At 39.6% G+C, this 27,603-nt stretch overlaps 1 protein-coding gene across 5 annotated transcripts; it reads left to right on the top strand.

Annotated features, from left to right (window-relative positions):
* Positions 1 to 294: 294 nt before the first annotated feature.
* On the top strand, positions 295 to 26,599 carry fyco1b (FYVE and coiled-coil domain autophagy adaptor 1b). Of its 5 annotated transcripts, none has more exons than XM_085141081.1 (18): positions 295 to 420; positions 961 to 1,044; positions 2,019 to 2,125; positions 3,432 to 3,557; positions 4,885 to 4,991; positions 9,124 to 9,267; positions 10,631 to 10,727; positions 10,837 to 13,278; positions 14,330 to 14,422; positions 15,683 to 15,801; positions 16,185 to 16,352; positions 16,713 to 16,853; positions 18,164 to 18,372; positions 18,520 to 18,661; positions 20,580 to 20,684; positions 22,287 to 22,497; positions 24,444 to 24,553; positions 24,645 to 26,599. In XM_085141081.1, the coding sequence occupies exons 2-18, from the start codon at positions 984 to 986 to the stop codon at positions 24,718 to 24,720; spliced, it is 4,458 nt and encodes a 1,485-aa protein (XP_084997207.1). In that variant the 5' UTR covers positions 295 to 420; positions 961 to 983; the 3' UTR covers positions 24,721 to 26,599. The 5 variants fall into 5 exon arrangements, with proteins under 5 accessions (XP_084997207.1, XP_084997209.1, XP_084997210.1 ...); XM_085141083.1 differs by having other exon boundaries at positions 18,523 to 18,661; XM_085141084.1 differs by having other exon boundaries at positions 18,526 to 18,661.
* Positions 26,600 to 27,603: the final 1,004 nt, after the last annotated feature.

Raw genomic sequence — 27,603 nt, forward strand, 5'->3', positions numbered from 1 at the left:
TTTTTTACATTAAATGGTCCCTTTATTTAAGCAGCCATCAAGTTCTTAAGTTTTTTAATTCTAACAACTGAATACCCTGCACTAATTTTTTACTTTCTATTATGAATTTGAACTCTTAAACGGTTTTACATTGTATTTATTTTATATATTGTATCGTGTATATCCAGTATTAGACTGTATTCAGCTTTCTATTTTACCTTGCATTTATTTTATATATCATGTGTATTCCGTGTCATATAAACATATCATGTGTTCAGCTTTCTGTTTGTTTATGGTGTATCTCAACCAAACGTGAACAGACCTCGGCCATACACCGTGGTTAGTCAGCCGTCAATCATTTCCAGAGCCCGCCCCCCAACGGCAGCAAGTTTCTGCTATACCACTGATAAACTGGACAGTCCGGACAATTTTATACATCAAGTACGTGTTTTGTATTGTGATTTATTTAACACCGAAGTCTTTATCCTTATTTACAACCAAATTAGGATGATTAGCGACAGAAATCTAGATGGAATAAACCAGGAAACGAGTCGCTGAGAGCAGGTGCATGTCCATCCTGTAGCGCTCGCTAAGGTTTTGACAAATCGATGTTTATGTCGCGTTTTGTTGCATTCTAAAGTGATACGAGTCAACTTTATTGGCTCGTCATGGCGACGGTGGATAAATCTAGACAAATCTTGTCCCAGTGCGCTCTGACAAAGACGATGTAGCGACAAATGGTGACCTGTGGTTGTCCCTTTGTACATGCAGTTACATTTTGTTAACTTTACAGTTACTGCGTTTTACAGCCACCAGAGCCTTCGTGAACCTCCTACTTTACAGCAGGAGGAACTAATTTAGGACTGCACTGTTTACCTCCGAGTGTTTTCGATGTGTGTGTGTGTGTGTGTGTGTGTTCTGGAGAACTCGTGATGACGTGCTAGATAACTTGAATTTCCCTTTTTTTATCCCTCTGTGAAGAATTGCCTGAGTACATCCCTACAATGGCCTCCACCTCATCAGTTGGGGATAAACAGTTGCAGAGGATAATCAGAGATCTGCATGGTAATCAAGCTCTCCACACATACAGCAAACCCCATATGTGCGTTACAGTAGATACAATATCATGCAATATGCATCAGGTGTCTTGTCCAAAGGATTCTGCAATATTTACATCAGCCAAAGATTTTTTTTATATGTAAATGTTTGTTCGTTTGTTTTACCAGATGAACTATACACTAACCAGTTACAGCATTTACCAGCATCACCAGACAAATGCTGTGTCAAGTCTCTACCTGCCACCAAAAAAGCTATGACCTGTCTGAGCTGTTTTGGCAGCTCGTTTGGGAATGTCCTGGGTTGCAAGAATAGGGAATCAGATTTGGGTCCAATTTTGTGCAGTTGGTCTAAAGTCGGTGTCACTGAGCTTTTCATGTACTTTATTCATAGCTGAAGAGTTTGAGTTTTTGCACACCTGATATGTATAGAACCTTTTTTCATACTGTATATCAACACTATGTGTTCAGATTAAAAAAAGAAATAAAGCAGTCACATTAAAAATAACTCTGCAAGATTCATTTTTTCCCTCACAGAAAACATAAAAAATAATCAATTACAGTAAAGTCCTATAAAAGCTTTTCAGTATCCAAACCGTACTTGGGCCTCCATACTGTAAATAGGTCATGTTTCTGTACATCCCATTAAGTTTAGAGGCTAAGTCAACATACTAGGATCAGGTTTTTTTTGGTGTGTCTCATAATTTTGCTGTGGGAGGTCACTATCTTGGGGAATATTCTTCTTTTGCAATTATGTTTAAGGTGTGTCTTGGTAGTGTCCACATGACCCAAGATTTCCCAGCCAAACACGGTATTATAGTGACATGACCAAAGGTATTCACTCCACCTGTCTATGGCTTGAGTGACGTGGCTGCTTGGTTTAAATGTCACAATATTCTGGGACAAAAAAAAAATCTGTCTACACAAAATCACATGTTTGTGTTTGGGTTAATAATGCTCTTGTTCTTCTTTTTTAAACTGTAGATGCAGTGATAGAGTTAAGTAAGGAACACAGGGAGTGTGGTGAACCCATAACGGACGACTTCGCCAACCTGCACAAGTTCTTCTACAAACTAGAATACCTGCTGCAGGTATGTCGCCATATCAAAGAGAGTAGCATTGGGTAAATTAAATCATAAGTACCTACCACTCCCCCCACACACTCTTCCTTTATCGTATGTGCTCACATAGCCCTTAATGGATCTGAGCCAGAGAACGCATCAGTTAATCATAGCATCTCAGCACTTCCATCTAATGCTTGCTTTTCCCTTTATTTCATTCATTCTTTCTTTTGTGGTTTCACAATTTTATGCATTTTTCTGCATAACTGGGGAGGTGGTCACACATTGTCTTGAACATATTTGTTAATTGCTTAGCAAGGCTATTTCTGTGGGGGCCGTTGCTAGACAGTTGCTGAGGCATGTCTAGCCATCAAACTATGTGCATGCTTTACCCGATCCAGTTGACCTAACCTTGGGCCCCGCTCTTTTTCAACCAGATCAAGGCACAGTAAGGTTAATCACACCAGAGTATGGCACACAGCGATCACACTCAGTAAATACTCTCCAGGATTGTATAGATTGCCTAGTGTGAATACACCATTAGCTTCTGGTGGAAGTGGCTAATTTTAAGGGGATCCCGGTGTAGCCAGTGGATTTCTGAGCAAAGAGATCAATTTGGGGGCGATTGTGGCTCAAGAGTTGGGAGTTCGCCTTGTAATCGGAAGGTTGCCGGTTTGAGCCCCGGCTTGGACAGTCTTGGTCGTTGTGTCCTTGGGCAAGACACTTCACTCGTTGCCTACTGATGGTGGTCAGAGGGCCCGGTGGCGCCAGTCTCAGCCCCGCCTCTGTCAGTGCGCCCCAGGGTGGCTGTGGCTACAATGTAGTTTGCCATCACCGGTGTGTGAATGAGTGGATGACAGGTTGTGTTAAGCGCTTTGGGGTCCTTAGGGACTAGAAAAGCGCTATATAAATACAGGCCATTTACCATATACCAATTTCTGCTTGCAAAAAAGAAACAAACACAGAACTATTTACCTGCATGTAACAGAAGCCTGGTCAAACATGACTTATCAGTAGTATTGGGAGTGCTGTAGACTAGTGTTCTTAAGTTGTGAACTCTTAAAATGAAACATCTCACAAGCCTTCCTGTATTTAAAGGTTATGATTCATGATACCAGTGAGTAATTTCTTTAATGTGCTTCAGCTGTTCTTGTAAAGTCCAAGTTGAAGAAAATACACATTTGTGTAGCTCAACTATGTCTTTTTCTTTCCCTTAATCTTCTTGAATTACATTAACAACTACTAAACACTAGCAACTCAGTCACCACGGTGATGTAGTACAGTCAGAGCACGTTGTATATGAATGCAATAATTTTGTGTCCTTTGTGTCTCTTAGTTTGACCAAAAAGAGAAGACAACCTTTCTTGGCCAGAGAAAAGACTACTGGGATTACTTCTGCGACTGCCTGATTAAGATCAAGGGAGCTAACGATGGCATCCGTTTCGTTAAGTCCATCCCTGAGGTAATCCTCCTCTGCAGCACACGCGTACACTTAGTCACCCTTCGTGCCTCAGCCCTTCCATGGCGTGAAACACATGCGCACATGTATACAGACAGTGACCGTATAACCATGTAACTAATAGTCCAACCAATCAGGTGCACTAAGGCTCAACGCTGCTAATTCACATGCTATCTTATACTTGTGCCACCTGTACTGCTTCCTCCTCACTTTTTGTCCTGGAAATTCACACTGGTGAGCCTCATACTTCAATAACTATTCATGATTTGGTCCTAGTTTGTATTGTAATGAATTGGTTTCCTGTTGAACTGTTAGTAATATTTGGTGGTTAAGTGATCAGTGTATTGGTTATTAGCATTTACAAGTTATGTTGTTCTGTTTGTAAAGGCAACAGCTATGACTACGTTCATTATCTGCATACTTCATGATTATTTTCCTGCATTCCAATAGACGTTGGGTACCCACTTTTATAGATGATAATTTTAGGGTACTGAATTATGTGCCAGATAATTTTTGACTTATCATCTATTTTTTTAAACTATTTTTGTAATTCTTTATCACAAGCCTGTTAATATTTTTTGCTGTTAAGTAATCATTGATTTGATAACATAAGGAAGACAGATCTGTGGTTTAAAGTTTTTTTGAGGGGGGAGGGGTGGGGTTTAAATGGGTCAGCGTGTTTATTTTCAGAAGTCACACAGTCTAGTCAATAACATCTGACTGATAATTAATAATTAAAAACCTTTGGCACTCTGAAAGCCTAAAACATTATTATTTTTTTTCTCTTCTTTTACTGTTTTTATTTGCTGTCCATTGGTCACAGACATAAAGACGTCTCCAGCTGGTGTCTGTCTGGTGTATCTGTGTCTCTTATCTTACTTAAATCCCTCCATCTGCCGATGCATTGGAGAGTCTAGGCTTAGAAATAACATTGAACATCTATTCTCTATATAGTGATCATCTTTAAATTTAGATATCTTTAAGCTGAACTGCGATTTATGCAGTAGAATTTAACATTTCCATGTTAAATTGAAATGGCCAAGACTGTTGCTGAAGACAACTAAAACTTTGATCCTTAAAGTCTGCGATGAACAGATTTTATATTTACTAACCTCAAAAATGGAAAAAGAGCTGTAGTCTTATTTTAAAAAGTCTTAACAGTTTCCTTTTAATGCTTTATACAATGTATTTTAGGAAGTAGAAATTGTATTAAGTCTGACCTATTTAACAAGTTAAATAAGAAAAACAGTGGAGGTTAGTCCACCTTGGGTTGAGTTTGCCAGTGTTGTGCATGTTTATGACAAAAGAGTCTATTTTTGTGTGTCCTCAGTTGAAGACATCACTGGGGAAAGGAAGGGCTTTCATCCGCTACTCGCTCGTTCACCAGCGTCTTGCTGACACACTGCAGCAATGTTTTATGAATCTAAAGGTCACAAGGTGAGAGGACACATCAGCTCAGATTAATCTAATATTCACCTAACGCATCGAAATATCGCAACATCTAAGACTAAAAATAATTAGATGATTATTTTTTGTCTTAGATGTTACAATATTTCTTAGTGTTATGAGCAAAATAATTCTGTAAATGATAGAAACTGTGGAAACACTATCTGTAACACTATTTTACATTTTAAAGTGGATACTATATGTGCTTTAGTTACATTGAGCAATTGCTTCTGTGATCTTGTACTTGGACAAGATAGCGCTAAACATGCCCAAAAATCTGTAACTTTAAACACTTATTTTTCAAATCTAGTTTTAAGTCTGTATCAGTTTATGAAAGCAGGACTCAATGGTATGTTTCATGTCTGCTTTAAGAAAAAAAAACATGATATCAGATTGAATGCTTGACTTAAACATTGAGATCTATGGACATGTTACAACAATTCAGTTTAGTGAGAATATTAAACCCTTTTCGATGCACACTTAGGCTTAAATTCATAAATACCATTGTTTTCATGGTAGCTGATGATATTGAAATCTAAAAGGTCAGCTTTAATGTATTCTGTGCTGCAAGATGGGAAATTCTGGATACTGGGCAGTGATAAAGCTGACATTGCGCAAATGACTGCAGTAAAGGTTTAATCTCCACTTATCTGAAAATTATCTACAAAAAACTGACAAAACAAAATTAGGAAAACATAATTTAATAATGGAAGCTTAAAGTATTTCCCTGGACTAACCGATTAATCAATGCTAATTAGAATGTGTAATTCTGTTGATTGCATGCATTTCCTTCATGGCTACATGCAACATGAACAGTGGTTTATCTCTAAATGTCCTAATTCATCAAAGATTACGTGTTATTGAAGATAAATTGATACATTTTATAGTTCCTGACTATGACAGTTAGAAAGCTGTTGCCAAGATGTGTGTTTTACTCCAGGCATACTGTACTGCTTTGTTTTGGATGTTCTTAGGAAGTGTGATTGTCCCTTCCTTTTTTATGTCCTGTTTCTCCTTTTCGACTGAAATCACAGCAACCAAAAAAAAAAAACTTGACCATAGACCTTTGTAGCACTGCTCAGTTCCTGTCTTTTCTCAAATCAAAATGTCAGTTTTATTTTTGCTTTAAGGAAAAAAAGAAGTAGTTTATTCTCCACGCACAGTAAAACTAAACGCAGCAGTTTACACCAATGACATGCTAACTTTGCCAGTTTCTCTTCACATAAACAGTATTCAAAATGAAAATAAAATAAAAATGCAATTAACAAAATGCAGGTTTAAGTAATAAGTAATTAACAAATAAAGAAATGAGTTAAAAAAAATATAGCTCATCTTAAAAACCAGAGATGCAGTATCTGTGCCTTTTGCAAATAAAGGAAGCGCTGTACAAATTAGACGCAGTCTAATGGGCCATGTTTGGCAGTATGAAAGAGAAAATATTTAACCTATATTTAAACACAGTGGGTTTTGTAAGTATTTTACATTCAGTAGAGATTCAGCGTAGTTAGCAAACACACTGGAATGAGGAACGTCAGGAATGGATCTGAAACAGGTTTGGTGTTTTGGTGGTGGGTGGCAGCTTCTATGTTGTTTTTTTTTGGGGTTTTTTGTCACTGAATGATTGATTTATTTTGAACATGACTAAAATAACAAAATACACTTTAAACAATAAGGAGACAAAGAAAGGGTTGGTACAAACAGACTTAAAGGTAAACTCATTTGATCCTACCTCAATATACAATATACATGTATAATTACATACAATTATATAAGTCTACAAACAGATATCATTCATAAAAATCCTAATAATGATGAAGCTAAATATTGGGTTTAATTGTCCCTGTCTGTAGAACAAATGAAATGTTTTGAATAAAAAAAGGGTCAACTCATATCTCAAATCAGGCAACAAAGTATGTATCTCATTTACAGTGACATAGTTTTTTTTTTTTCCTTTTTTTCCCCTTCCCTTCCTTCCTCTCCCCCTCCTTTTTACATAAAATATAATTACCATTATATAAACAATCATATATCTATGTCTATACATACATATTTATATACCTAAATAAGTATATACAAAGGAGGGGGAGAGAACCCCCCCCCCCAAAAAAAAAATAAAATAAAATAAAATAAAACAAAAAACAAAAAACAATACACCTGCCCAGACCAATGTGTATAATCTTGGAGCAGATATGGGAGGAGGCCATCCCTCTCAGTTTTACTTATTAAAGTAATCTATAAAGGGTTGCCAAATTAGGTATAACTGTTTAACATTATCTCTCAATGAAAATTTAATTTTCTCCAACTGTAAATGATACATTGTGTCTCTTAACAAAGCAGAATGAGTTGGGGGGGCTTTATTTTTCCAATTTAGAAGTATAAGGCATCTTGCAAGCAATGTTATAAAACTCAAAGCACAAATTTGTGCAGCTTCTATGTTTGAGCAAATACTTCTTCACCTCTGGGGTGCAAAAGCATTTTTCCCAATATGAACTATGAAAAAAACAAAATACCATTTTATACGACCTTTGGTGCTGGACTGAGTGCACTTAGAAATAGTCTAGAAATAGTTTTTCTTTTCTTTCTTTCTTTTTTTTTTAAATTTCAAGACTTTGAATACTTCAGTAAAACTTTCCCTGTTTTCAGTCTATAGGCTCAGCTTATGTAAGACAAACCAACTGGATGCTGACTGTGCCATCAGATTTACACTGCAAACATATTGACAGTTGTTTTATTTAAAGCGTTCTCAGAAAGGGTAGCTTCATTACTTTATGTCTTCATTTTTTGTCTGAATTCTTTTTTTTAAATCTTTGAAACCTTTATTTCTCTGTTCTCTAGATAGCACATAATGTCTTCTGTTTTTCAGTATATGAGGAAGTGATTATTATTGTTGATAGAGCAAGGAAAAGGAATAGCAAGGATATTGATATTTGGTTGCTATAAATAAATACATTTTATTTTATTTATTTATTTTTGGTTTCCCTTTAAACGGTGCCAAATTTGGGAGGAAATATATTTGGGGGTTGAGCAGCAATTACTGAGACTTGTTTTAAGCTTGAGTCCAGATTTTGATTGTGACAGTTGGATCATAGGGTCAAAGTATGTAGAGGAGGCCATTATACTGATTGGTGCACCAATAAGTTAACAGGCTTTGGTGGACACAGTGCGATGGTGTGGAGTGGCATTCATTCTCTAGGGAAACGAGGCTTGTCATCATTGGAGGCAACCTCAATGCAGAGAGATATTGAGATGGTGTTATGCAACCAGTGGCAATCCCATATCTTCACAGAAACAGTTTTGGCGTATTATTTTTATATGGGAGCAAACTGTATCTCCCAAGATGACAATGGTGGCCCTCACAGAGCGGGGTTTATCAGAGACTGCCTCCAGAATTTGGGAGTAGATGGAGAGGATGGAATGGCCTGCCAGCATTTCAACACCACTGAAGATTTTCGGATCAGCTTGGGCATGCTGTTTGTGACAGATTGACCGACACAACCACACTGGTTGATAGCATCCCCAGCATAATGGGGAGGTGCCAGGCTATTGTGTGTATGGTTCCTCCACATGCCTCCACTGAGGCCACTGTTTATTAAACGAATACATTGTTGAATTTGAATGTATAAGCGTTGAATGGATTCTAATGCAACTTTGTGTAGAGTAGAGTCGTGTTAACAAGCCATTAAAATTTGCGTTACTTTCACCAAGGTGTTCAAGGGTAACTTAATGAGTTACTGGGTGAAAATTAACAAGAAGTCTTATAACTTGGAAACAATTATTATTAAAAGTGTGATGTGTATTGTCATTATGTAAAAGGTACGGTATAAAGATATAAAGATAAAATATCTTGTCACATTTAACAAGGTTAACAACAACAAGGTGACAATAATGCTTTATAGTGCTATTTAAAGCTATGTTTTTTACTGCCATTGTTTCTATTGACAAGTTGTGGGCATAAAGGGAAAGCTTTAATTTGAATATTAGCTTTGTATGCCAATGTCTGTGATGTATATCATACCTTTAAATGTATTTTTTCTGAATGTTTCTGTTTTTACTAGTTGAAATTCTCTGACTTTCATTTTGTGAGTTGTTTTTGCAACTTTTTTTTTGTATTCTTCCGATAAAGTGACTGGTATTATGCCCGGAGTCCTTTCCTCAAGTCTCACCTCACTGGAGACATAATCAACAATCTTTATGAACTCAACCAGATCCAATTTGATGTGGCAGCCAGAGGTTATGACCTTGATGCAGATTGGCCAAAATTTGCAAGGTATGTATGTATGAACAATAGAAGACTAAAAAACTTTATAACACATAATTCTTCAACCTGGAAAACATGTAAGGTCACTAAATAAATGATCTGATCTCAAAGAGACTAAATATCTAGAGTGAACACATTATTTTTTTGCAAATGTTGAATTGTGCTGAAAGCGTACTGGGTTTTTCACAACTTGAAGTTAACGCCTAATTATCTTATCTCCCTGCACATTCACAGTTCTGTCTTTTTGCTGTATTGCTCGTGTGTGCATAGGGGTGTGTGGGTATGTTTATTTGTCTGTGTGTGTGGTTGCTGACAGTGTGTGAACTTGGATCATTGTTTCTTCTATCAGCAGCTTTGTCAAAACTTTCAACTTTGTTGTGATAAATTCAAGCAATACTTTCATAACCTTGCTCCTCCGTATTTGTGGGATCTTACATACCTATGGATCTTACGTACATATAGAGTGCACTTTCACCAGATCTCCAGACTATAAATGCCCTCTACTTTTAAATCACGACTCAATCTGTTCAGAACTGCAAACCCTTCATTATAACTTGGTCTTAGTCTTGTTACCTCGATTAGTTTTATAGTTGTGATTTTATTTGTTTACTTTATGTTTTTATTTTGCTGAAATAATGTAAGGTGACCTTGAGGGTTTTTAAAGGTGCCTATAAATAAAATGTATTGTTATTACTATTTTTACAAGCTATTAGAAAAGAAGACACTAGAGTCCTGCACTCTTTTTAAGAAATTCTTAAAAAGAATTTGCTGCAGTTGTCAATTCTATTTCCAATGAGTAACATGAAATCATCACTTTCTAATTCCAGAGAAGAAATGTGTAACGTCTGAGTGACTTCCTTGCTTGTATTTGTGTAAACTGACTCATATTTTCTCCACTAACAAGAAAAGCATAAAAGCTGGACTACATTTCAAATCTGTTTGTCCATTTAACATACTGCTAAAATTAAATGAACTTTTCTCAGTTCATCGAATGAACTAATCTCATCTAAAAGTAGACTTTATGGCAGTCTATGGCAATTTTTTTTGTTTGTTATTTTAATCATTTCCACAGAATAAAATGCCACTGAGTGTGGGCTCCCACAGTAAAATTAGGCAGGATAGTTCCTTTTAAAATGAAGAACTGAGAGTTTTTTAAAATGAACTCAGTTATACTCTGTAAATATTGTATATTTTCTTGGGTTCTTTAAAATCTTGGCGAAGTTCTTGGTATGCATATATAGGTGTGGTTTTTACTTCCTGTTAACCATTTCTAAATAATGCAGTTCTTTCTGGTATATATTACAGAAAATTAGCAGAACTTTAAAATAAAGCATTTTCACTGATCCTAATATTTGGTGTCTCATTAACAAAGGCGAACATTAGGATCTGGCTCCTCAGCTTACCTTTGGAAACCCCCGAGTCGCTGCTCTAGTGTGAACAGTCTGGTTAGCAGTTATTCACACTCACAGGTACACAAAAACTGTTATATCAATATAATTTCCTACAATTTTCTGGTTAAATGTGACTAACGTTTAATGCACCTGACCTCTGCTCTCTCTTTTTCCATGCACTGAACAGGGTCAGGAGTTCCTTCCAGTCCCAGACTTGAGCCACAGTGGTCTTGATGAACTGGGAGAACTGGGGGAACCTTCTTCCTGCAGCATTGCAGAGAATCTGCGCATTGAGCTTGACCAGTCCGAGCTCAGACAGCAGGAGCTTTTGGTGCGGGTTCAGGAGTTAGGCAAGGAGGCTGCGGAGCTGAAAGATATTGTAAAGCACCTTCAAGAACAGTTGTCAGCTCAGAAGTCTGCCAATTCGACATCTACAGCAGTCCAAAGTAACCCAGAAACATACAGTGAAGAAAGAGTTAATCACTATCAAACCTGCAGGGAACCGATAAGAAGTGAACTTCAAGATAGACTCACAACTGCTGAGAACAAAAATATGGAGCTTCTTTCTAAGTTAGATGAGGCTCTTAAAGAAAGGGGCCAACAAACTGCTAGTTACTGTGAATCAGCCTGGAAAATCCAGGAACTCCTGGATAAACTCAAGTCTGCAGAGGAGGGGAGGTTGGAGGCTAAGAGAGAGGCTGAGGACAGGGCAAGGCACTGTGAATGTCTGTCGCAGGAACTAAAACTCAGGGAAGAAGAATTGAAGAATGCTGAGGAGAAGCTAGGTGAAGTAAAAGCTGGAGCTGATGACGAACGGGAGGCAGCGCTCACGCGGTTAGAGGAGCTCCAGAGTGCGGTTGGTCGAATTCAGGGGGCATTGACTTTGAAAGAGAAAGAGACAGGGAATTTGAGAGCACAGCTTCAGGACCTGCAAGCCTCACTGGAATGCAGGGAAAAGCAGGCGGAGGAACTGAGAAAAATGCTCCAGGAAGAGAGGGAGGAGGTAGAAAAGCAGTGTAGTCTCAGTAGCAGCCAGAATGAGGAACTTGAGAGTCTGAGCTTAGATTTAAGAAAAACGCTTAAAAGCAGAGAGAAAGAGCTAGCTGCGAGTTCAGAAAGAATCAAACATTTGGAGGAGCAGTTAGATAAGCTAAACGTGGGGAAAGAAACAGTGGTCCCTCGAATTATTGATGATGAAATAACATCTTGCAGTCAATCAGAGAATACTGCAGATGACAAAACACAGTTCAGCAGTCTAATGGAAATAAATGCTAAGCTTCTCCAAACAGTTAGGAAAAGTGAGGTAAGCATTTCCGAGCTAACTGAGAGCAGGGCTGCCCTGTTAGACCAGCTAGCTTCTTCGAAGGCGTCTGAGAAGCACTTCAGAAGTAGAGTAGAAGCTGCAAAGATGAGTGTGGAAGACAGAGAGAAAAAGCTTTTAGATGAAAACCTGAAATTGGAGGAGATGGTTCAGAAGGCGTTTATGCAAAGGGAGCAATCTGATGCTCAGTTAAAGAAGCTGGAGCATGAGAATACTGAGCTTCTCGGCAGTCAGTCCACACTGAAGAAACAGTTAGCCACAACTCAACAGGAACTCGATTCATTCACTACCAAAGCTGAAAAGTTAGACAAGAACATTATAGCATCGCAGAAAAGCCAAGCAGAGTTACTTGAAAAGCTCCAGGAAACCGAAGCTAAGCTAAGAGACCAGACTGTAAAATGTGAGCTTCTCCAAGGTCGAACTGATGAGCTAGAAAGCAGGAGTGGGGAGCTGCATGATGAAAAAGGAGCCGCAGAGAGCAACGAAAAAATGCAAAAGCTTCACAGTGAGCACCAGACTTCCTCAGTGGAATCCAAAGAGGCCCCATTCAGGCTGGTTATAGCTGAGGCACAACTGGAAGTCAACGTGAGAGAGGTAACCAGGCTCCAGGCAGAGGTGGTGGAGCTTAGGGCACAACTCCTGGCAGGAAATGAGGAGAGGATGAAAACTCAGGCCCTGCAGGAGGTGACAGAAACCTCCAGAGAAGACCTTCGTGTTTTAGTAGAACAACTGAAGGCCCAAGTGGAGGAACTAAACCGCCGGCATGTGGATGAAATTCTTAGATCTCGCGAGCGTGAGGAGGCTCTTATTCGTGAGCGAGATGGCGAGGCACAGGCTCGAGCCGGTCTTGCTGCAGAGGTGACGGCCTCTAGAGAGGAGCTTGATAAGTTTAAGATGCGTTACAATGCTTTGTGTCTGGAGAACAGTGAATCAAGGGAGGCCCTTCACAGAGCCAACACAGAGACCGCAGAACTAGGCGTGCACGTGTGCATGCTGACCGCTGAGAACGAGGAGGCTCGGCTGCGCTGGGAGGGTCAGTCAACAAAGCTGCAGGAGCTGGAGGAGGAGGCGGCTCAGGAAGTAGGAAGGCTGAATGCCTGCATGGAGCAGCTGCGCAAGGAGAACCAGGAGCTCCACAGTCAGCTCCCAAACACTGAGGATTTGATGGCATCCAAGGAGAAACTGGAGAAACAGTTGAGGGAGGCCCAACAGGAAGTCGAAGCTGTGCGGGAGATGAACCAGGAAGAGAATCAACAACTCCGGTTGCAGCTCAGCAGTGAAGCTGTGAGCCAGGAAAACCAGCTCCAGGTCAGGCAGAGTAAAGTATACATGTACAATGTGAGCTCATTCTTTTAATGCAGATTTAGGATTGTGCATCAGTCTTGTCCTTGTAAGCTGTGATTATGGTTGGTTGGCATTGTTCATGTGTTCTTCTGAATGAATATGTCGCAACCCATCAGTGCTGGTATAGAGTTACTTAAGTTAAAGCAGAAAATAAAGCAGGTATTTTTTTTTCCTTTTTCTGACCATCTCTTTGCTCCTGCTTTGATATATAACTGAAATATTAGTACAGACTGACCTTCTTGTGCACTTTAATCTCGAGTCTGGTCGGTTACAAAAATTCAGATCTTACACGATGAGCTGAAATGACACTAAAGTTGAGCACTCAACAAAAATGACATTGAAACCCCTGCTACGTGCTGCATTTGCATATGAGTAATGCCACATAATGTCATTCAGCATCATGTGTTTGGAAATATAAAGCAGATTATTCAAGTTTCAGTCATGAGTACATAAAGGAAGCCTGATCTAATTATAGCATACAAGATCTTAAATGGAGTCAGGACATTTGAGAAAAAAAGGTGTTACTTTTGGAGCAGTGGTCCCAATTTGCATTTGCACTTTCATTTACATGTGAAAGCCTCCCCAGCACTAGAGGAGATTTTCACGCTTTGCGTTTTTGTAAAACTGCCAGAAATTCCACCAATTCTATGTCAGTTCGTGGAAGTTTTTATCTGCTGCCTACACTTTTCTTTGAAATAATATTAACCTCAAATTGTACAGCAATTTACAGAGCTGTTTGATGATTCCACTTTTTAATATAGTGAGGTGAGCGACAGAACCTGCACCTGGTTATCGGGGAAAATCACTGGTTATTACAGAGAAATACAAATGCATATATGCAATATAAACAAGTCATCTTTTTTGTTACTACTAAAATATTTAGGCCATGATTTTGAAAATAACTAGAATATATAGAAAGATTTATACCAACTCGGCTAGAGTGCAACTAGATATGTTTTCTACATACCCTGCTCAACTTTAATGATGAATTTCTGATTATTTTTTGTCCATCTAGAGCACGATTCAAGATTTAGGGGATGTTAAATTGCAGCTCCAGACTGAGCATGAGAAGGTAGTTGCCCTGGAGAACAACCTCAAGGGGCTAGAGGTAAGAGGTTAAAAAATTCAGTACGGTGTCATAAACAGAAAGTCCATCCATCCATTTTCTTCTGCTTATCCGGGGCTGGGTCGCGGGGGCAGTAGCCCAAGCACAGAAGCCCAGACCTCCTTCTCCCCAGCCACCTCCTCCAGCATATCCAAGGCGTTCCCAGGCCAGCTGAGAGATATAATCTCTCCAGCGTGTCCTGGGTCTGCCCCGGGGCCTCCTCCCGGTGGGACATGCCCGGAAAACCGCGCCCAGGAGGCATCCTTGTCAGATGCCCGAACCACCTCAGCTGGCTCCTTTCAATGTGGAGGAGCAGCGGCTCTACTCTGAGCCCCTCTCGAATGGCCGAACTTCTTACCCTATCTCTAAGGGAGAGGTCAGCCACCCTTCGGAGGAAGCTCATTTCCGCCGCTTGTATTTGCGATCTCGTTCTTTCGGTCACTACCCACAGCTCGTGGCCATAGGTGAGGGTAGGGACGTAGATCGACCGGTAAATTGAGAGCTTCACTTTTACGCTCAGCTCTCTCTTTACCACAACAGACCGGTACAGCGTCCGCATCGCTGCAGCCACTGCACCAATCCGTCTGTCGATCTCCCGCTCCCTTCTCCCATCACTCGTGAACAAGACCCCGAGATACTTAAACTCCTCCACTTGCGTTAAAGAAGAAAGTTAAAGAGCCAAACTACCAACAAACAGACTCCTCTTAAAAATAATTGCTGTTGGTTTTTGACCATTAAAACCAACGGGTTATGGTCCTGAGTGGGAAATTCATGTAAAGAAAACATCTTCTGAATACTGCTTTATGTGAAGCATTTTGTATTTTACATCTCTAATTATTTTAGAGAACTTCCCTGAGATAGTTCTTTTTTTCCCACATTTATTTTGAAGGCTCTTTGTCTGTTATTCATCGTCATAAAAGCCACCTGAAACTCGCTTTGGTTTAATTTTGCAAGAAGATTTTTAGTTGTGGTCAACATGCTGACAGTATTCACATAGTGAAGTGGTTTTACATGTGGAAATGGAACTTCTTTGCTGTCTAACACTGACCACACTAAAGTCATCGCTGGAGGATGATGCGTGACAAAACACATGTGTAGCTTGCACAGCTCGATCTGCATTTTCATGTGTGGGGTTGATAAATGAGAATACAAATTGCAGTTCCATTCTGTATATTGTCAATTAAAGTAACCATAATGTTATATTCACAAACATAATTCACAAAGAGCAAGAAATAAGGTTGTGCTTTGCTGCGCTGATTGCAGGCTGAAAATCAGAGATACTGCCAACAGATTGAGGAGACAAACATCCAGATGGCCGAGTCTGAAAACCTCATCCAGCAGAAAGAAGACGAGATAATCCATCTGAAAGGGAATTTATCAAGGTGAGATACTGTATTCATAATCACACATTCTGGACCAAATTAAAGCTCCTGATGAAAGTTTTTAATCTTGTCTGTTGTGAGTGTTCTAGCCCAGAAACAACCAAATACACATTGTCTGTGTTGGTGGCACGGAGTCGAATCTCTCTGGGTACTCCCGCTTTGTCACACAGTCTAAAGACACCCATGTTAGGTTAATTGGCGAGTCTAATTTGGCCGTAGGTGTGAATGAGAGCATGACTGCTTGTCTCTGTGTGTTAGCCCTGTGATGACTGTTAGCCTTTCTAGGGTGTACCCTGCTTTCCTAGTGACAGCTGGGATAAGGTCTGCATGGATGCTTGATCCTCCATGTTTTTTTGGTCAGCATGTATTTGTGCTATATGCAGATCTGAGGAGGCGCTAGCAGTTGCTCAGCGGGCCTGTCAGGAGATGGCTGAAAACCTACGGAGAGTCACACAGGACAAACAAAGCTTTGACGTGAAAATGGCTGCTGAACTGGATGATCTTTACCGTACCAAAATCAATTTGGAAGAAAGGCTTGTAGAGCTCATCAGGTATAAACGTCTTTTCTTTCTCCACAGATTAGCTTTATACAAATTCATTTCTGGAGTTTTTTGTTTTTAGTCTTAAGTTCTTTTTTACCTTTTGTTTTTGGTTAGGCTATTCTGCAACCATCACATTTCAGTCTGTCTCATAAAATTTAATGTTAGCATTTTAAATAAACTGCCTCCAACCAAAAAAACCCTCCTAATAATAGAGTTTAACTTTAAGAACAGTCCATTTATTTTCGTATCAAATTGGCTTTCAAAAGTAATTCTACTGGTATCAGTATAATCTAAATTTCTGGTACCGTGACATCCACACTGGAAGGGCGGATTTTGAAAAGTGTACAAATATGCTTGTGCTTGTTGCAGGGACAAAGATGCCCTTTGGCAGAAGTCAGACGCTCTGGAGTTTGAGCAGAAGCTGCGGGATGAGGAGTCGGAGAGGGACGTTAACTACTGTCTGGGCTGCCACACTCAGTTCAGCTGGTGGTTCCGCAAGTACAGCTGCAGGTGATGGTTCATCAAAACAGAAACTGCTTGGAAGCACCAACCAGTAAAAGCACACTCATTTCTTTCACAGCTTCTCAACACTGAGGTCATTCACTGCTTGTTTACACTGTGGTTGTGTGATGACTGTTTTCTCACACATTCCTCACTTGGTTTACATTGTGCATTGCAAAGCACTTGTACAAACTTAGTTCTGCAAAAGACTGTGCTTATTCAAAACATGCACACATGTGTAGGACATGATAATGCATGACCGTGACCCTCAGTGACTTGAGGGAAGTGAAGACAAAGTCAAAGTGACTATGATACAGAACTCTTTGTGCCTCATGAGGCTTTGTGATCATTTTTCAGATATACTCTGTTCTACCAGTGAATGGTATCCCTCACAAATACATCACCCTCAATTCAGCAAATGTACCCGGTTGGACCCTCTTTTGCCTTCATAGTTGCCTCAAACCTTCATGGCACTAATTCGAGAATTTGCGGGACGTTTCCTGAGCTGATAGGAGTGACACCCGGTACAATCTTCTGGTGATGTAATCCGTCCTTTTCAACATTCGGTGTGTTGTAAATTCAGAGATGGTCTTCTGCATAAACTGGTAGTAACAAGTGGTTGCTTTCCTATCAGCTTGAAGCAGCGTTACTATTCAGCTCTGACCTCTGGCAAGGCACTGTTACTCAGAACTGTTGCTCATTGTAGATTTCCTCTTTTTAAAGCCATTGTCTGTAAACCCTACAGATGGGTGTGTGGGAGTATTCCAGTAGATCAGCAGTTTCTTAAACACTCACACAACCCTGTCTTGCACCAACAACATGGTCAAGTTCAACGCCACTTAAAGCTTTCTTCCCTGTTCTGATGCTCTGTTGGAGCTTCAGCAGCCTCTTAACCACATTTACATGCCTAAATGCTCTTCCTTTTCTTTTACCTTACATCAGTAGTGCTCAAGCTTTACTCATAGGTCATTTAATTGAGCTTTTTTCTTGTTTATCCACTCCACCTCTGAAGTGGCTGTTATGAGTCACATGTTTTGTCCCGTAGCACTGCTTTAGGGTTTTAGATCAGAGACTGCTGACTACCCAGAGGTGAAGGCTGAAAACTAAGGAACTATCAAGTCCTTGCAGTTACATTTTTACACTTCTTCTGTTTTTTAATGCCCTTTTTTTTTTTTTACCTTTGATAGTTTCATTTCTTTTTGTACAAATCTATACTTCACATAAAAGGAACTACAACGCACAGGTCAGTTCTCTCCAGTGAACATTTCACAGCGAGTTGCACTAACACGCTCTGTCTCAATCTTTTTGCCTTTTTCTAGGCTGTGTGGTCGTCCTTTCTGCTACTACTGTTGCAGCAACACGGTGAGCACCCAGCAGGGTGGCAACAGAGAGCGCTGCTGTAAGGACTGTTACAACCAGCACAGTGCAGTAGTTGAGCGCCACCCGCAGGAAGAAGTGACTCACAGCACACCGGGAACACCATTTAGGCGCTTTCTGCAGGCTGGCCTGGCTGTAAGCGGTGTTTCAGGTAGTCTCATACACACTCACTGGATTAATGCGTCAAAGGATAAAATATTTACATATTTAATTTATATTGGGGACACAGTAGTGATATACACACTACAGTAAGAGCTAAGAATAAAGATCTATGGTGAGTATGATGTTTATCTTCTAGGAGCAGGTGGAGATGAGAAACTGGACGATGGTGTTTTTGACATTATCACAGATGAGGAAGTGATTGGGGTGTATGACAGTGAATCCCTGTCTTTTGTCACCGCTTGCTCGCCTGGACATGGACAGCAGGGGGCAGCACAACTGTAAGTATCTCACACAGAGATGGACAGATATAGTAAGCAACAGGATTATCAGACACTGCATGGCAGATTAATAACAGCCACCAAAACAGATTTTCTATTTGCACCTGTCCTTTGCAACGCGCCTCCTCTGAAACAGTCTACTTAGTGTGCTCCAGATTAATCAGAAACAGCCAGAAATAAGCATGACTGCTAAAGTGATTATTGAAAAATTCACTTACCCCGGAATATAATTACAATTTTATATTTAACACATTTGCATATCCCAAAACAAATGACATATGCTCTAAGACATAGATTTGTACTTCTTTAGCAGTACGTTGGCGTCTTTGGTATGTGAAGTCAATAAGCTATTACTTGTACTTGAGGGCTCTATTCTTTAGGATTTTATTGTTAATTTATTTGGCTTTTATTGTTGTTTTTAAATGTATTTAAGTAATGTGCAAAAGTCTTGAGCCACTCCTCAGTTCTTCATATTTTTCTTCCAAGCAGTCCGATTTTCCTGTTATTGTTTTTTTTCAGTGTTTCTTTGGACATTGGCAGCTTTTTTACTTCTTCCCACTCCAGTCATTTTACTGGATCATTTTCAGAAGAATGTTCTTTTTTGCTTTGTTTAACAAACTCAAGCCAGTCAACACTGATCTATGAGTAATTCAAGAAAGTCACCTAACTCAAAGGATGAACCAGTGTTGTGACTACACATAACAGAAAACTTGTACCATCGGATTTTGATCCACCATGCAATGCCATCTGGAATTTATAGCTTGGCAACAGCGTTCATCCCAAACACAATGCCAGTTAGATGATCACTGACCCCCGAATTGTCCAGAGACTGGACATCAACATTATTATTGAAACAGTGTGGGATCTACTCGACAGAAATGGTAAATGGCCTGTATTTGTATAGTGCTTTACTAGTCCCTAAGGACCCCAAAGCGCTTTACACATCCAGTCATCCACCCATTCACACACACACATTCACACACTGGTGATGGCAAGCTACATTGTAGCCACAGCCACCCTGGGGCGCACTGACAGAGGCGAGGCTGCCAGACAATGGCACCACCGGGCCCTCTGACCACCACCAGTAGGCAATGGGTGAAGTGTCTTGCCCAAGGACACAACGATCGAAACTGTCCAAGCCGGGGCTCGAACCGGCAACCTTCCAATTACAAGGCAAATTCCCAACTCTTGAGCCACAATCGCCCGAAAACAAAACAAAAGGTAGAAACATCCAAAGAAGAGCTTTGAATGCACTTCAAGAAGCCTGTAGAAGTACTGATGTACTTCTACAGGCTTCTCTATGGTTCTATGATGACTGCTTAAAGAGATCGCAAGAAAACTTGGTCAGGCTGTGCTGAAGAATAAAGGTGCTCATACCAAATATCAACTTTCAATTTGTGTTAGAGCACGATTCTATCAGTTGCTGCCATGGTTATTATAACTAACTGAAACTTCATTTCAGTAAACTACCATAAAAATAAAAACTAAACGTCTGAATAAAATTAAAAACACTGGATTATATAAACTGAAACAATTTTGTAAAACTTGGAAAACTAGTGAGTTTTTTTTATTAAATAGATTTTGTTTTTAAATTATCAAAACTTGCCCGATGAGGCTTTGGTAGATATATTTCTTGATGCTTTAGATGTCTACAAGACTGTGAATCAACTCCTTACAAAATTCAGTGTTTTTATTGTAATAACTGTACTGATTTTCTTAAATATTGCCTCCCACATGTGCCCTTCTTACAATAATTTTCATTTGTTTAGCAAAATATAACGGAAGAAGGGGAAGCTCAAGACTGCTGCTCAGTCTCATACATGTATTCAGTCTAGTGTTTTTGTAAGTTTCAAAAAATGCTTGAATAATGAGCCGTAAAGTATGTGTTGATCTAAAATATAAATGCCGTTTTGATGAGAAACAGCAGTGCCAGTACAGGAGACCTCACATCAGAGGATACTGACGACCTCAGCGCTGCGGTACAGGACGCAGAGATCTGCCTGCTGAAATCTGGAGAACTGACGTAAGTTTCTGTGAAAGTTACACCTGAAAGCCACAAGTGTAGTTGCATTTTGTGAGGTCAAATGTTTTGTTTGGGTTTCTAATTTTCAGAAGAAGTTTCTCTTGTCTTTTTGTGATAAAAGTGTTGAACTACATCCTAAAAGGGAACTGAAAAACAAAGCAAATCTGGTTTGGGGGTTATCAACTTCTCTAAATATTGTGCAGTACATGTTGCAGATCCAGTTTCACTTCTGGTGTAACCTGGAGCTGGTTTGTTCAGGCAGTGTGGAAACTTTCTGCTGTTAGCACTGTTTTTCAGTGTTAAAGAACACACCTTTGATAAGGTCAAAAACTGTAAACAGGACTTTGAATTTCAACATTTTAAAAGGGAAACAGTCTATTTATAGATTCAGGGAATGCACTACTTCAAACGTGTAAACATGCTATAAAGCGATTCATATGACCAGATGATTTATGCCACTCAGTGAGCGTCAGATGGAGCCAATCAAGATGAAAATGATTCAAAAAGATTGAAGTGAAATTCCAGACTTTTGTAATCATTTTCTCATCACCACAAGGGGTGAGCAGCTCAAGGTTGCTTGCTAGCTGCACACTACTAGTATTATTATTCTTGTTATCAATCAATCTGACAGCTGATCAATGAAGGTTTGGTCTGTAGGATTTTAGACGTTTCTCACTTCCAAGATAACTTTTTCAAATTCCTTTTTAATCAGAAAAGAAACGTTGCAATGTGAGCTTGTTTTTTTGCACATCAATCTTTTCAGCTCTACAGAGATTTATGAAATTCTGCAGAAATCTTCAACATACCGTCGTTTTCGGCTCATAAGCCGCTACTTTTTTCCCACACTGTGAACACTGCGGCTTATACTGACATGTGGCTAATGCATTTTTTTTTTCATGCGGCCAAAAACATTTTGTGTGTTACTGATATGTACGTATACTTAAAGGTAGCCGTGTTACAGGCGCTGTTCGAGGAAAAGAAGCATTTGCAGTATGTATTTATGTATGTTACCATAACGTTTATGTTACCATGTTTATGTTACCTTACGGATTAAATTAAACGTTAAAAATCCTCACGTGTAATATTTCTGTGTAAATATCTGATATTACGAGTGAAACGTACAATACAAGTACAAGTACAAGTACAAAATTGATTTTCTTTCTAAAATTAGAGCATGAGGCTTTTAATCAGGTACGCTCTGTAGTCCGGGAATTCTGGTACTTTTTATTACCACTGTGTTTTGAGAAATGTTAGCTTTTTAGCTGCTCTCAACCTGCTGCAAATCCAGTCATGTAGCATAAGATACCAGCCAACTATATTTGTAATTAATATTTTTTACAGTTTAACAGAAATATGACCCTGAAGTTACCTATTCTAGCTCATTAACAGTAAATGTGGTGTGTTTCTTAAGGTGTTTGATAGATATCTGAATACTTTTTTGTGCACAGTGACTGGATAAACTGAAAAAAACCCTGAAAAATATCAAGTAAATTGGAAATTAGGATTTTGTTTAAAAAATGGATAAATGATATGGGATTAAACTGAGTTGGGTACTGCAGTGCCACTGTTTCAGCGTGAAATGTTTCGTTCCACACGCTGTAGGTTCTCTGTGTACTTCACGGTGGATGACATCGCAGCGTTTGGCGACAGCCCCCGAGAGCTCTTCATCAAATCCAGCTGTTACAGCACCATCCCCATCACCATGAGCAACCCTGGTCCTACTGTGTCCTGGACCTTCACATCTGAACCAAAGAGCATCTCCTTCAGTGTGGTCTACAGGGAGAGCAGTGAGACTCCACTGGAACAAGCCAAGGTGAGAGCCCAGCATGTGTATAACCATGGGTGAAGGACACGACCTCACAGAGATACATTTCCATCCAATTCCATTCCAATAAAGTGGATTTATTCAACTGTAAACCGATCTCCAAAGGAATATAAACTCACCAGTGAACATTAACGTGAACATTTGATCTTATTTGATAGTTATAAAATGAAAAGGGTAAGCAATATGAAAGATTAGAATCGATCTACAGAAAACAGTCGCTCGCATATGCAGCTCATCACAACACTGGGTTTGTTGGTTATCTTTCAAACTGATTTTTTTTAGCACTGACTCAGACTCAGTGTTCTTGGTGTTCAACAAACACAATCTAACAGCTGCTGAACGCAGTGGAGCATTCAGCAGCTAAATAGCCAGATGTTCCCCTCAGGAGAGGATAGTGACCAAAAGGCACTACTGCCGTGACTACCGCCACACAAACATGACTTCAAATGAATAGTAATGGATGTGTTAGTAGCCAACTTTTAACACTGATGCGATATGAAAATCAATCTGCCAGTTTGATGTCTTAGAATATGGAGGACTTCCTGTGCATGCAGCAGTTGTCGGTTTCAGGTCATTACTCACAAATGAAAATTAATTTAGAAAAATGAAATCGCTGTCAGACGATAGCTGATGGTTTCAGATGTTTTCTGGCAAATGCCACCATGTTTTTGCTTTCCATACAGATCGTTCAGCTATGTGCATCCAAAGCCCGCTCAAACCTGATTGGTCAGTGTTTCCCATTTAAATTCTGGCACTGATGGGTTTACATATACACAGATGTGCATATGTGCACATGCTTTTGTATATAGTTTTGTGTTTTTCATATATTTTTTCTATTTGCCAGAGAGTCAATGACAGATAAACTGTACATGTATATATGGTGCCAAGAACCTCCAGAGATGTAGCTGGCAGATAAACCAGAAGTGAGAAGAGGTGGGGCTAACTAGTTAGCAGTGACCCAACTTTAAAAAATGACAGCAAGAGGACTCACCTTCTTCTTTCAGCTGCTCCCTTTAAGGGTCGCCACAGCAGATCATCTACCTACATCTCACTCTATGCCTGGCATCGCCCTCTGTCACGTCAGCCCTCTGCATGTCCTCCTTCACTCCATCCACGAACTTCCTCTCTGGTCCTCCTCTTTTCCTCTGCCTGGCAGCTTCAACATCTTTTGTCCAGTATAGCCATTATCCCTCCTCCACACATGTGCAAACCATCTCAGCCTTCTCATAAAGATGGGTACAAAACTTAAAAATGAGTTGGGTGGGTCACCAAATTAAATTCTCTGTGGGTAACACTGCTTTAGAGCGTGGACCATAAACTGGGCATTGAAATCTGGTCACTTGCCTAGAGATTGTTTATATAGTGTAACCTTAATAATACCGTGGATGTGTATTTAGCCTAACCGTCTAACCACCAGTGATTGAAGTAGAAGTTTGTGTCAGTTTATTTCATCCAAGTCAACAAAACACCTCAGACTGTGGCAGGATTTTTCCTAAATATTTATTAGCAATAAATCAAGTCAGAGAGGGACAAGCGGCCTTTCCCAGCCTGCTGATAGTGTGGGGCTGTGTTCTGTGACCCCTGATGTAATATGCAGTGTGCATGCAGAAGCAACTAAATTATTCAGTTCATATTTCCTCAGTGATAAAGCAGAGCTAATATTTTATTCTACTGTGGTTCTTATGCAGCCGTAGCAGAGCCGCCCACTGTGTAAGCTGCCCGGCAGCAAACATAAAAATGTGTCAGGACAGGGTTAAAAAAGGTCACGGAGCAGTGGAGAAAGTCCGACAGCTTTTCTGCACATTTATTGGGATTTAGATTCAGTAAGCTGATTCTGAATTGGTTTCACAGTTGGTAAAATGTTGCCTCTTGTTGCCATCTTGTGTACACAGAAGAAATCCTTAGCCAAGATTTCTCTCCTTTGCTCTCTGCAGGTTTTGATCCCTCTGACCCGTTGTAACTCCCACAAGGAGACAATACAGGGGGAACTAAAAGTCAGAAATCCTGGAGAATACACACTTATCTTTGACAACTCCTTCTCCAGGTTAGTCACACTGTGCTCTAAGCAACAACTGTTCAGAATAAGACTGAACAAAGCAGAACATAAAGCCTTCTCTGTCTCTCCTGTTTGTCAGGTTCATCTCTAAGAAAGTGCTGTATCATCTGAGTCTAGACAAGCCTGTGGTCTACGATGGAACAGACCTCCTCTGAGTGTGGCAGGAGCAGCACGAGGATGTGTAACACTGACTTTTTCAAACTGTCAAGGCTGTTTAAGCGCATAGGTATCACTTCAGAGTCTTCTGATGCTGAGCAGCCTCAGCAGAAAGGTCACAGCATTAAAACACATAAGTAAATAACAATATTACACTACGGTATGTCAGCATGCACTTTTATGAAAGCTAGTTTAAATATACATAAGGAAGGATATCCAAAGTTCAGGCGCTTTCGTATTTGAATGTGACCGCTTAATGTGTGTGTCAGTTAAAATCTTCTTTTCACAGTATGAGAAGTTTTATGTTTTGATATCCAAAAGTATCAAAATCAAATAAAAAGGGTTGAGAAAGTGTTTATATACTTAAAAAAACAGGGGGGATGTGGGGTTTTGCGTAAATAAGTGGCCATAAATACATCAGATAAAGATGCTTTATGAGAAAAAAAAATAATATACAGTAATAATTGTTGTACATTGTTCCCAGAAAAGCTCTGACTGCTGGCAAACACATGCGATTGAGTCATAATCAAACAGGGAGCCTCTTGTTGTGAAAGCGTCTGTGGTTGCAAGCTGAGATCAAATCGAATCACTTGATTTATTAACGGTAACTTTGAGTGTAAAACTTTTCAGTGGAAGAATTCAACTCTGATGTTAACAGAGTCTTAACTGACGCTTCAGTGGACATTAATGCTGCGGTAGAATGAGCCCAGCAGTCCTTTCACATATCTTTCTTACTGTTGCCTTTTCAGCTGTCAGAAATTAGATGAAATGGATGTGTCGCAATCATGACGAAGCTTAAATGGAAGAAACAGAACCACAGGAAGAACCCGGAAAGCATTTGGTTTTATTTATCTTGAGTAAACAGGCTTTATTTCAGTGCTTTGTCTCTAGTGGTTGCAGCTGAAGACAGAGGGGAATGTGGCTGCTTGAGTTCTGTGCATGCAAACATTAAGTGTGTGTGCAAGCTTTCCCAAGTTCATTAAGCATATATCAAAATGTAAGTTTCAGTGCTTCAGTATTTAGTTGTTTTTTCCCATCAGTTTAACCATCACTCTTGATGGTTTTACATTTAAAGTGAGCAAAAATGGGACAAATTCTCATGAAAACCACGAAGCTGTTACTGTCTCTAGAAAGAAAAAAGAATCATCTTTAGAATCGTTTTCTTGGGTTTTTTTATGCTTGTGCTGTGTAATGTTCTGGATGAGTTAATTAGAGTGTTTTGTTATGAGAAATGTGCAAAACCTGCAGTGCGTCAAACAGAAAACACGAGCCTCAGCATTCAAATCACACAAGTCCAAAAATTCTGTTACTTTAATACTTGAATTTTTTCATATGTGGACGTTTAAAGGGTTTAATGTGGAAGATAATCCAAGTTTTCAATCAGCAATCCTCTCAGTGTCTCATCATTTAACAATACTGACAGAGTAACATTGATTTAACTGCTTTCCTCTATCCAGAGGTTTTACAAAATCTCTTCCACCATTTTAAACCCATTTTGTAATTTATGTTGTGAAGAACTGACAGGAGAAAAGAAAACAAGGAAAAATGATAATTGATTTTTATACATCTGCTCATTAAGAGTGACAAGTTGCCAAATATATTTTACAATTCTTAAATGGGATTTTCTATTTAAAGACACTGCGACATGACTGCTGTATAATGCACTTTGTGAAAGGGCTTTTTGTCTATGTGTATCCCATGAGCCTTTGTGCCAGATGATGAATGAGGTTTTTTTTCTCCTCCATATGTAGGCAGTGTTTGATTGTAGATGTTTACAGCTGGATTTACCAGAGGGAATCTGCCGACACGTCTTATGAGAACTAAATATTTATACTAGAAATGATGTAAGGTTATGGTTAATAAATAAGGATTGTGTGATGAATGTGTGGTTGCTGGTCATTTTAATCTGAAGCATATCACTGTGTGTATTTGATGGTCACATTGTTTTTTAGCCACACTGGTCTGTGGATGTCAATCTGCTCACGATGGAAGTGTCTCGACAACCACCAGAAGAGCTACCGTGCACATTCATGCATGTACGGTTTGCAGAGGAGCAATTCAGCTGAATTTGCTGAAGGTTGTGAGGTTAACGAGGAGTAAAAGCTAGCCTGATGTTAAAATCCTCAACTGTAAAGCATTATAAGGCATGTTTACAGAAAGTAGTTTTGGCCTATATAGATAGTTTCCCCCTTCATAGATGCTCTGTGGGGGGTGATTTTTGCTTGTAATCTCAGAGGAGCTACGGTGTAAACAAGAGGGTTTCAGTGCTGGAGCTGATACAGTGATCATCATGGGGAATGTTGATGAGCTCGGTGAGCTGATTAAGACCAGAGGGAACTCAGTGAGTTTGATGCGCTTCATGCGGCGCTGTACCGGGACTGTCACGCCCTGACTGCACTGACCACAGCATGATCATACCTGGCTGTACGACTTCTATGGCGGACAGGAACTAGAAGCTGGTAACAGCAATCTTACCAGCTCTTGGGATGAAAAAGGATACATTCAGTGAAACATTTATTTACATAACAGGTGACTACTGAATCTGTTGTTGTTACACCACGTTTATTAAAATGTACAATGTATGTACAAAAGCAGAAAATATTTTTATGTTACATTTTTGGAAAGAAACAATAGCACGTTATTTATGATTCAAACAGCTTTAAATGAATGAACAATTTTTAATTTGCATATTTTAGTAACATAATCCTGATATCCACCCAGCTGGAGTTGGAGTGATAACATTATATATTTTTTACGATTTCTGTGTAGTTTTCACACTTTGCAAAGCCACCTTGTGGGTTAGACTGCTCCCTGTGGTGAGGATAAATTTCCCAACCCACCTAACTATACATCTACAATCTCAAATTTCACATTAACTGCAT

The sequence above is a fragment of the Neolamprologus multifasciatus genome, chromosome 18 (assembly GCF_963576455.1).
Source record: "Neolamprologus multifasciatus chromosome 18, fNeoMul1.2, whole genome shotgun sequence".
Lineage (NCBI taxonomy): Eukaryota > Metazoa > Chordata > Actinopteri > Cichliformes > Cichlidae > Neolamprologus > Neolamprologus multifasciatus.